Below are 11,760 nucleotides of genomic sequence, written 5' to 3'. Positions count from 1 at the left end.
TCTCCATGCAAGTGTTTGTAATGTTGGGCAAGGACAAGTATGGAAAAAAAACAAGGTATGTATCAGTGAGTATCAAAAAGTTTTTGTAGACCTTTATTAGTGCTTTTATTTTTAATATCAGTATTTGTTATCATTTCATGGATACTTTCAACAGTAAGAAAAACAAGTATAAATTTTTAATATCAACTGAATTTTACCTTTTCTCTACGTGTTTCGTTCTTTAGAAAGAAAAATTTTCGTCGATATTATTTTTATAATAAGTTTCATGACTTGCAGTTTTTATGACTTAACTGACTGCTTAAGTCGGTGATCTTATTTTGCACGTTACTTTAATGCTACAGTTTTTGTGTTATAGAAACTTTCGGTATACCTACATGTGATTTTAATTATTTTCATTTTAACAAAGTGATTATTATGAGTACTGTCAACAAGTGTTTTCAATGCTGGGCAAGGACAAATATAAATAACAAAATAAAAGGTAGGTATTAGTAAGTATCAAAAATTTTTTGTAGACCTTTATTAGTTCTTCTAACAATTACGTCAGTACTTGTTCATTTTCCACAGATACTTCAGCATAGGTTTTTGGTAAAGATATTCACGATTGTCTGTAATCAAATTTTATATGACGGTTTTACACTTCTTTTTTTACGGATTGGAAACTTTTGTTATATCTAATTTTTTTAACAAAGTTATTGTGGTAAGTAATGTATATAAGTGATGGTAATACTAAGCTTAGACAATTAGGGATGTTAAAATAAAAGGTTTTTATAACTGGCTATTAAAATGTTTTTATAGGCCTGCTTTAGTGCCTCTTACTCTGAAATCAGTGTTTTTAAACAAGTCAAAGATACTTTTATCAGGATAAAAAGCAAGTATTCATTTCTGTTATTTACTTACTTTTACGTATTCTTTACGTATTTTGATTCTTGGGAAGGAGAAAAATCATCTATGATATTATATTTATTACAATTTAAACGAATCATAGTTTTTATGGTTAAGCCGACTGCGTTTGTCAGTGATCTTATTCTATAAATTAGTTAAATGCTACTATTCTTGTGTTTTACAAACTTTTAGTATGTCTATAATTTCAATCTTTTTTTTTAACAAAGTGATTATTGTGAATACTTTATACAAGTGTTATTAATGCTGGGCAAGGACAATTGTGGATAACAAAATGAAGGGTATGTATAAGTAAATATTGAAACTCTACTATAGACCTTTTGTAGTGCCTCAAACTTTAATAAGTAGTAGTGTTCGTCGTTAATTTAAAGGATCTTCTATTACGACAAGAAGCAAGTGTACATTGTCACATTATTTAGGCTTCCAAGTATCTTTTACCAGTTTCAAGGTTTAGAAAAATCACTGCTAATTTAATTTTTGTTTGCTTATGTACTTTTAACAAGATCCGTTGTCCAAACAGAACGTTTTGGACTTGCAGAATCATGCGGACATTATTAAAATTCCAAGATATTGGCTGATGCTCCCTAGATGTAGGCAAGTTTCTTTTTTTTTCTATAATTTTGGTATGTCTATAATGTTATTCATTTTTTTTCCAGTGATTGTTATGAATACTGTATACAAAAGTGTTGCGGTATCCTTTTATAAACACTCGCCTATATTTCTAGTCAATTTTAGTATTTATTTCTACCTCGAAAAGTTTCTCTTTACGAAGATAGAAGCCGTTCTAGGCCGTGTCACGACCGGACGATTAAGGGCCGGACCAGGGACACCTATTCCCTCTTACCGGGCGCATTTCAGGAGTTCGATAAAAGAGGGGGACCACGGGGTGGGAAATCAAGCGGTTTTCCCACGGACGTTTGGCCGAGGGGCAGTTTTTTGAGGAGAAAATATCGTCTTAGCAACGGTAGTCAATATTGATTTTCTATTTTGACCAAATATGTTAATATGGGCGTGCGTACTTTGTTTTTTGTTTGTTTGATTACGAGCGAACGGGGAATCGGCAAAAAAAGTTAGCAAACACACTGTCAGATCGCTGCGAATTTTAAGAGCGAGAAAATCGTTTTGTAAAAGAAATAGTAAAATAAATATATTCAATTCTGAGAAGTAAAATTTTTTTATTTTTAATATTCGTACGGAATATTTTTTAATGTTGGGTAAAGACGAATCAGAATAATGACATAAACGGTACGAATTAGTAAGTTTTGTAATGATTTTATACACCCTTTTTAGTTTCTCTATTTTTAGAATCAGTGTTTGTAGTTAATTTTAAGATACTTCAAACGGAAAGAAAAGTAAGCATAAATTATTATTAGTTATCAACTTTTACTCATCTTTTACCTTATTTGTTGCTTGTTAGATCAACTGCTAATGTCAGTGATATTATTCTGCCAGATAGTTAAAAACTATAATTTTTGTGGTTCAGAACTTTTCTGTTTATCTATTACTTTATTCGTTTTTTCTTAACAAAGTGAGTATAGTGAATAGTGTATACAAGAATTTTTGATGTGAAGCAAAGACGAATATGGATCAAATTAAAAAGTATGTATTAGAAAGGGTCAAAAAGTTTTTATAGTCCATTTTCAGCGCTTTCAACTGTAAAATCAGTATTTGTTACTGATTTAAAGACATTCCAAACAGAAACATAAGGGAGTATACGTTTTTATTATTTACTATATTTTACGTATTCTTTACCTTTTTGGTTACCTGAAAAAAAAAAAAAAAATCTGTAATATTATGTACCATAAGTTAAATACAGCATAGTTTTTTGGTAAAGTCCACTGCTATTGTTAATGATCGTACGCTGCAAGGTAGTTGAAAACTATTATTTTTGACTACCGGAAACTTTTGGTATGCGTTTAGTTTCAATCGTTTTTTTAACAACGTGACTATAGTAACCATTGAATTTAACTGTCTTGACAATGCCAGAAAAAGAAAAATAGGAACAATAAAATTCTAGGTACGTATCAGTAAGTATTAAAACGTTTTTACAGACCTTTTTAATTACCTGCAACTTGAAAATCGGAAGCAAAGAAAGTATAAATTATCATTATTTACTGACTTTTATGTATTTCTTACGTTTTTCATTTCTTGAAGAGAAAAATAGTTATCTATAATATTACATATATTATAAGATAAATGCATTATTGTTTTTATAGTTAAACCAACTAATAATGTTAGTGGAGCTTATTCTGCAAGATAGTTAAAAACTATTATTTTTGAATTTTAAAAATACTTGGTATATTTATGATTTCATTTGTTTTCTTTAACGAACTTATAATGGAAAATAATTCATACAAGTGTTTACAATGCTGTGCAAGGACAAAAAAGGATAACAAATTGAAAGGTCCGTATTAGTAAGTATTAAAAATCTACTATAGACTTTTTTCAGTGCCTTAAAGCCTAAAAATTGTGCTTGTCTTTAATTTGAAGATTTTTTAAGAAGAAAAGCAAGTTTCAACAATTTTTAGGCTTTTACATATCTTTTACTGGTTCTATTGTTTAAAGAGATAAATATCACTTCCTAATTAATTTTTACTTTTCTAGGTACTTCAAATAAAAAAACGTCTCTCAAACAAATCGTTTTGGACTTCTCAAAGCATGTGGATATTATAAAAATTTTCAATACTAGGCTAACGTTTTATGGATGTTTGTAAGTTAATTATCTTCTACACAATGATTCCGGCAAATTTTTGTTTTTGTTTGCTCGTTGTTTTTGCATACTGCGTTTTCGTCACGATTGCATTTTTTTTTTTTTTTTTTGAGATGAAAAGCTTTATATTACCTCATAGCTATAATTAGTTTTAAGTAGTAGAGTTTTAAATAATAAGTTAACTGCTATAGTTAGTGCTTCTGTCTTATCCATCATAAAAGCCAGTGCCTTCATACAATTACTCTGTGGTTAGCGCTTAAAAAGCTTATGCTTGTGGGATATAGCTTACATGCGTTGAAAAAACACACGTAATGAGCCAATCGCATAGGTTCAAAAAAGGGAGGGGGCATTTCCATCGCCACTATGCGTTTGCTTCAAGAACTTTTCCTCCGTGTTTCTGGTGAGTTTGGATGTTGTCGCACAACGATCCATCGGTAACGAAGGAGCAAACTGCCAAATTCTAATTGAAGCAGCTAACATTAAACACTACAGCTAATTGCTCTCTCATCATGGAGACTACTTTTCAGCCTAAAAAGCCCCAGACCTTTGGCTGTGCACGCTACTTTGATCTTTAGTACAACCGGAACTTCTTGCTTATATCGAGGTCTATGCTATCAAATACTGACTTGACGGCCGCAAGCTTCTCCCGTCAAACAATTCGCCTTGATTATTCCACGACACCAAATCGACATCCACGTCGTGTACTTCATGTTTGCATCCTCATTACGCAATTACATTCGATTAGCGTATGATACTTAATTTAAACCACATATTGTTATAATATATAACTTGTGAGCGCCAACTTCTATCTGTTACAACTACAATTTTGTTTGCTTCTTTTGACAAAGTGATTATAGCAAATAATAAATGCAAGTGTTCACAATGCTTTCCATGAACAAGCTGAAACAAAGAATTAAAGGTTCATATCAGTAAGTACACAACATTTTACAGTTTCCTCTTAGTATCTTCAACTCCCATGATAGTGTTTGTTAAAAATTCGAAGAATTTTAGGACAGAGAGTGTACGTTTAATTGATTTTTAGTATTGACGTATTCTGTACTTTGTTAATCGATAAAAGCGAAAAATATTACTTAATATAATTTTTTTAGGGCTCTTCTAACATCAAAAAATTATTCAAGCAGAATATGGACTTGCAGATAAATATAGACATTGTAAAGATTTCAAGACAAAAGCTGATGTTTAATGGAAGTAGGTAAGTGAATTATGTTCTACTTAATATTTTAAGTTTATTAAATTTTCTGTTTGCTAGTTTTTTGCGTACCTCGCTTTTGTCACGATTACTTATTTTCTTTTGTGACGAGAAGTTGAATATTTTCTTATAGTCATTATAGGTTCTACGCAGCAATGTTTTTAATAGTAAGATCAGCTGCTAAAGTTAGTGATCTCGTTCTTCTAATCAGTTAACAACATTTATTGAAGCGTGTTATTTGCTGTTGTTGTGTCTTTAAGTTTTTTTTTTTTTATTTTTTTTATTTTTTTATTTTTTTATTTTTTAACATAGTGACTACAGTGACTTATCAATGCAAGTGTTTACAATGCAGAACAAGGACATATATGAACAAAGATTAATGTGTACGTGTTAGTAAATATTCAAAAGTTCTTTTTAGTTCTCTCTTATTGTCTCTGACCCTAAAGAAAGTGTTTACCACCAATTTAAAGTTTTTCTCTTCCTTGGTAGCACCCCCGGTCAGTCGCTGCAAGTTCTCGAATTTTTGAGGCGAAAAAAAGATTATTTAAATAAGATTATTTCTAATAATATTATCACTGCTAAAAAAAATCAGCTGATAAATCAGCTCATTTCTGATGCCAAATCGTCAGCTGATTTTTTGACTGTGCGAAAAAAAATACATGTCCCAAGGAAAAACATTTTTTTTGGCCATCATCAAAACTATGCAGTCTGGGACGTTTACAGTAGAATGAAATAGGTGACAACTGAGAGTTTAAATCAATTTTCGATAGCCTTAATTACTAATTTTCCCGTCAGTGCGAAAAAATACAAGTCCTAAAGCAAAAAAATTACATTTACGAACATTAAAAATCTGCGTTTTGGGACATTTACAGTAGAATGAGATAGAAGACAATTAGGAGATTGGGAAAATTTTTGATAGCACAAACTACAAATTCCGTGAGCTGAAAGAAAATTAAGTCTCATCAGCGCGAAAAAATACAAGTGCAGACGGAAAAGTTTTTTTTTTGTCATTATCAAAACTATGCGTTCTGGGACATTTAATTTTATTACTTTAAAGTATAATAATAGAGAGGTGAAAATTGGAAGGTTTGAAAAATTTTCGGTAAAATTACAAGTTCCGTGCGCTGAGAAAAGTTTAAGTCCTGACAGTATGACAGAATACAAGTTCCGACGGAAACATTTTTTTTTGCCAGCATCAAAAAAATGCGTTTTGAGATATTTACAGTAAAATGAAATAGGTGAAAATTGAGAGGTTTGGAAAATTTTCGTTGGCAAAAATTACAAGTTTCGTGCGCTTAAAAAAAGTTTGTCTCATCAGTGTCAAAAAATACAAGACCCGAAGAAAAAAAATTACATTTGCGAACGTCAAAAGTCTGCTTTTTGAGACATTTACAATAGAATGTGACAGGTGAAAATTTTTTAAACCTCTCAATATTGTTATTTACGTAACAAAAACAAAAGCTGGAAGATTTAATTGATTAGTGTTAGGGTTATAATAAAAGCTGATCTCTCACTTAACGAATTCTTTATTTGTCGATTTTGATGCTGCTGTTTCAATAACAATAAATGTTCTGCGTCAGTTTTTTGACGTCTAAAGTTGTATACATTAAAAGCATATTTCCCTACCAAGCAGTAGCATCTCTCTCTTGGCTTTTATTGTATTTATGGTTTAAACTTACCACCGCAAGTGTTTTTAAATGTATTTTTCATATGCTGACTTGTTCCATGCACAACTAATAATTAGCTTCAATTGATATTTTTTTGTTATGACGTATTACAGTGCTTAATATCTAGTTATGCCCTACAAACATTACTTAGAGCACTCAGCACTTGGGAACTGGATAGAGAGAAGGACGGCATGATGTATGGAATGACTAAAGCTAATAACTATGCAAACGCTAACAAATAAGTCAACAATTAACAAATAAACACAAATCAGGGTGCATAAGAACTTATTGATCTATGATACTACAGGTTACTGAAGTCCAATGAGAAGAGACCAAACAAATGGAGACTGAAGATTATTTAAGCTGTGAAAATGAAAAAAATAAGGTAGTGGTAAATAAATTGAATACTTTGTATTTACTTAAATATTTAAAAAACAAAAGTAGTGTATTTATTATTGTAACTATTAACAAGCAGCTAAATTCATGCAAAACACTACGTCTTGCATGTGAGGCATGACCAATCAACGAAGTACCAGAGAAAAAAAATGTTATTTGAATAACAAGATTTTATTTTTATATTATTCCTTCATCTTATTCATCTTAGTTTTAATATAAATATACTATCTATAAGTGGTAAATAATCAATTCACATGATACAAAACGCTTTTTCCGTCTTTTTAAAACGTTTTTCGTTATTCATTGTATTATATAAACACCATAGATAAAATATAAAAAAGTATCTTTAAAAAATCTATGATTTTTATATCATATGTTTTGTCTAAAAATGTAATGTACAAAATTAAATGGTATAAAACGATTTTTAAGCTGTTGCAGCAATTTTCGCCGATTAAGTTGTTAAGAACGTACTTTAAAGAAAAACTTACTCTACAAAAAAGTTACATTTTGATGAGTTCTACTAATTTTGTAGTTAATTCTTTGTTATAGAATTTGAATTTATTTTCGTAACAGTAAAAATTTTTTTGCTATTTTAGTATTTATTCTGAATAATATAGCGAATGCATTGTGATTTAAAGCAAAACGTGTAATACAAAAAATATAACTCTGTCTTTGATCACGCACCTTTTAAATAAAAGCGCAAAAAAATTTATCGCTGGAAAATTGGTCATTTTGTGTAAGAGCGCTGCACTAAAAATGCTGTCAAAATTGTTCTTGTCTTTGAAACTTGTCAAAATTTGAACGATCAGCTGAGATAATATATGTAGTCCAAAACAACCAACAGAATTTCAGCCTATTTGGATTATAATTACTTGAGTTAGCCGAAATATCTGATAACGTACATACATAAGTCCATCTGAGCAACCCAATTCTTTGAATCAAAGAAAATTTCTTTACCTGCATTCCGTTAAATATTTTCTTTTAATTGAAACAAATTAAGTCGATCAAAAAAAACATTTCGTACAACTAAATAAGAAATTCGTAATTAAAAAAAGAAAATTTTAATTCAATAAAATATTATTTTCAACTAACTTATATTTTTTTACTCATAAGAAAACATTTAACGGAATAAGGGTAAAGAAATTTTCTTTGATTCAAAGAATTGGGTTACTCAAATACGTACATTATGTGACGAATTCAGATCACCCTTATACTAGGATCAAAGATTTTTTATATTGAGAATAGACGATTTATACGAGGTTATGCTTTTTGCTCAAACAAAATTATAATGCACTTTCATACATTTGTTGTATTTACAAATTATGATGATAAGTATAATAGAAGGAAGCATTTATTTTACATATTTACCTAATTTACATTAGACGCAGAACTGTGGTATGACTGAGCCAACGGTACTGTTTCATGGCAGTGGCTTTGTTGATATTGCCTCCGATATTAAGATGGATGACGAGTCACAGAACATTAGCTTCAATCAAACTGATACTAACATTTTGATAACAATTGCCCCACACAAGAACACTGAGAGTCAACCTGATCAGCAGACTGAGCTGGAAAAGAATTTACTGTTCGAAAAGGTTTCGTTTATTGTATGCTAATACAAATAATTTTTTTTTTTTAAGTATATCTATAACTCCTTTAGAATAAGTCCAGCGGTTGGAACTTAAAAATTATTTTTAAAAAAAGTTTACATGATCTTAATAAATTACATTTAACCGTAGATTGCATTTTTCAACGTTACTCATCTTCCCACAACTTTAAAAAAAATATGTTTGTAAAGTTTTTTTTGCACATGTGGAATTCAACGTAATATGTAACTCAAAAAATTAAAAACATAGTGCTACGTACATATCTAACCAAGGTTATAGAATAGGTAAGAGAAATTTTATATTATTTTAATCTACCTATCAGTAAAATATTGGAAAATTAATGAATTCGGTAAGCATAGGTTATACCCACATAAACCATATATTAAGAGTTTATTCTGCTTTTACAACTGGACGAATTCGTGGAGTAATCATTTAAATCATTGTAATGAATCATAAAGGTTCAACTGGATTTTCTGTACACAAGAAATTTTCAAACAATGAGTAACATACACGACTTTATCTATATAGTTAATGAGTAGTACGTTTCTCAAATTAGTTCAAGACTCATCGCAACTAAATGAATGCTATTGGCAGTTAATCTCGCATCTGCTTTTGAATAGCTTACATCTTATTAAATTTACAGATTTTGGCAACTCTTCAGTACTCGAAAGTTATCCTCATTTTATTGTTATTATTTTATAGTTACACTTTTAGTTACAATTTATTAAGTTTCAGTTTTGTCAAAAGTAAATACTCGATCACCTGATGATAAAAAATTTGATACAAATTTATCGTTTTCCCGTAAATCACCATGTATGAATTAGTTTGCATCATACTTCTGGTAGTTACAATAATATTTGGCAATGGATTGACGATTATAGCTGGAAGGCTGAGTCACAAACAGCTCAGTGTCACTTGCAATCAATTGATACTTAGCCTCGCTATTTCAGATTTTTTCGTAGGTTTTGCGTTATTCTACGATCTGATCTTTCTCATTGAACAGTCTCTCAACTACTACAAATTTTTGTGTTTACTCAGGTAAGTTCAAACTTTTACTTTAACTTCTATTGAGTAAAAAAATTAAAGCACCAAATATACCATTTCTAAGCACGACAAATATATATTTTCTCACAAACCAATTTATTCGTATACTTGTGGGAGCGGTAACTTGCCCACTCGTGAGAATGACAATATTTTCGGTAGTGCAAGGGTTATCGTCTTTCCACACTCGGTATATGATAATATGTATTTTTTTATATTTAAGACGACAACACAAAAGTTTTTTTATCCCTGCAGTACTCTACTGATATATTCATTAATATTATTTTAATAGGTATGTGATTGTTTGTGGCGCCTGTATGACAAGTTTCTTCAACATATTGGCAGAGGCTATAAATCGGTACGTCGCGATAGCTTACCCACTCAAGTACCCGAAATACTTAACAAGGAAAAAAACAAATGCTATGATAGCCATCAATTGGTGCACAGCTTTAATCATATGAACTATACTCTTTTACTGGAACGAATATCAGTCAACGCAAGAATATATTTCTATAAACTTTATTCCAAGGTATGTGACAAAGGAAAACTTGAAATTTATTTCACTACATGTAATCAACTAAAAGCCACAATCGCATTTGATTGTGCAGTTATTACATAGATGTGATTCTTCTACCGATATTTTTTACTACCTGGCTGAGTATTCTCGTCTTATATTGGAAAACTTGGAGAGCAACGAGGTCACATGGTTACAAATGCAATGAGGTATGCACGGTACACGACATTTAAATACTAATTAACACGTATATTAACTCTGATGGTTGAACTATACGATCGTTTTGGGACTTATGCCAATAGAGAAATTTTGTCGCATACTACGGCAAACATGACTTAGAAACAATTGTAACAGTTACTGTATACATGGGTCATTTTACCGAAAACAGCGTCTTTCATGTTTCGATCGATTACAACGTCGCTTAAGGATATATCGATCTGAGAAATTTTTCATTATTCAAGGGATATTTACTAGTAAAGGTTATAAGGGTTAAGGGTTATAAGGGTACAATAGAATTCATGCCATACAAACGTATTTTTTTGGTTTGAGATGCAAAAAAGAGCTAAATTAGCGTTACGGGCTCATGTCTCATTCGAAAATTTGCAGTTTTGACGACACCTGGAATCAAAACACGGAGATTAAAATTTTTCTACGGCATGGGATCCTAAATTTATTAATGGAAACAACATTTTTATGCATTTTAGACAGCCGAAAAAAATGTATCCAAGAGTTGGATGCTATTAAAGTTGTGGGACCGAAATCTTATAAATTTAACATTCTAACGGAAAGTGCTCTCACAAATGCATGCAATTGAATTTGGGCATTCCAATTAGAGCATTTTGTATTTTACGAAGGTTGATAATGTTGCAGGAATTCTTCCTGATTTTTCCATCCTACTATTATATAGACCAGTGCTACAGGCTCGCGAATTTGAAGATTCTGTCCCTCCAAAATAAAAACAAAGAGCCTGTAACACTAAGGAATGTCATTTATCTTTGGGAAACATTCGGTTATCAACTCAAAAAGTGATGGGTAAAATGATATTTGTTTTATATATGATATAAGTGCAGTGGCAAAGTTTAATTTGTATTTGGTGCGTTACAATCTCCATTTTTCAACGAATTTATAAGAGCTCGTAACGCTCCTTTTTCAAAAACCCTTAACTCTAGTATATCTGAGCGAGATTTTCGATTATCGACTCGGAAGATGATGGATTAAGAAATAGCTGTAACTTGTATGATATAAATGCAATGGTGAAGTTTATTTCTCATTTGGTACGTTGCAGTTTCCATTTTTCAACGAATTTATGAGAGCCCGTAACGCTTCTTTTTTTGCTAAGAGTCTGTAACGCTATCCCGTAACGATACAACATGCATTGTATTTTTGTTTAATATTAAACTATCGACTCGGATAGTGCCTTGTACGTATGTTAATAGTAAGTACATGATATAAATGTGATAATAAGCTCAAATTGTAATATAGAGCGCCTGTATCCTATAGTTATAAGGAGATTTTCTAAAAGCCCGTAATGGTACTATTATTCAAAATAACATAAGAAAGTCGTCGTAAAATTTTTTCTTGGACAAATACGGCAGGGCCTAAAAAGTTTTAAGTTCTTTGGGTCACGCGTAATTAAAAAAATTTTTTTTTAATTCAAAAATCATTTAGAGTGTTTGTTGATTCTGGCCTTTAAAATATGCCGGTTTTCGTACAAC

At 30.7% G+C, this 11,760-nt stretch overlaps 1 protein-coding gene across 1 annotated transcript; it reads left to right on the top strand.

Moving 5' to 3' along the window:
• The first annotated feature begins 9,301 nt into the window (after positions 1 to 9,301).
• On the top strand, positions 9,302 to 10,001 carry LOC111643286 (trace amine-associated receptor 2-like). Its single transcript, XM_089597467.1, has 2 exons — positions 9,302 to 9,528; positions 9,824 to 10,001. The coding sequence occupies exons 1-2, from the start codon at positions 9,302 to 9,304 to the stop codon at positions 9,990 to 9,992; spliced, it is 396 nt and encodes a 131-aa protein (XP_089453593.1). The 3' UTR covers positions 9,993 to 10,001.
• Positions 10,002 to 11,760: the final 1,759 nt, after the last annotated feature.

This window comes from Copidosoma floridanum, unplaced genomic scaffold (assembly GCF_036245765.1).
Source record: "Copidosoma floridanum isolate Cflo_tuat_1 unplaced genomic scaffold, Cflo_Japanese_pri ptg000032l, whole genome shotgun sequence".
Lineage (NCBI taxonomy): Eukaryota > Metazoa > Arthropoda > Insecta > Hymenoptera > Encyrtidae > Copidosoma > Copidosoma floridanum.
This window is presented reverse-complemented; position numbering and strand designations above follow the sequence as displayed.

Excerpts from the sequence above, each read along its gene's own strand:
- LOC111643286 (XM_089597467.1), top strand. The coding sequence starts at position 9,302 with ATGTATGAATTAGTTTGCATCATACTTCTGGTAGTTACAATAATATTT. Across the intron at positions 9,529-9,823 it reads AAATTTTTGTGTTTACTCAG|GTATGTGATTGTTTGTGGCG; the intron begins GTAAGTTCAAAC and ends TTATTTTAATAG.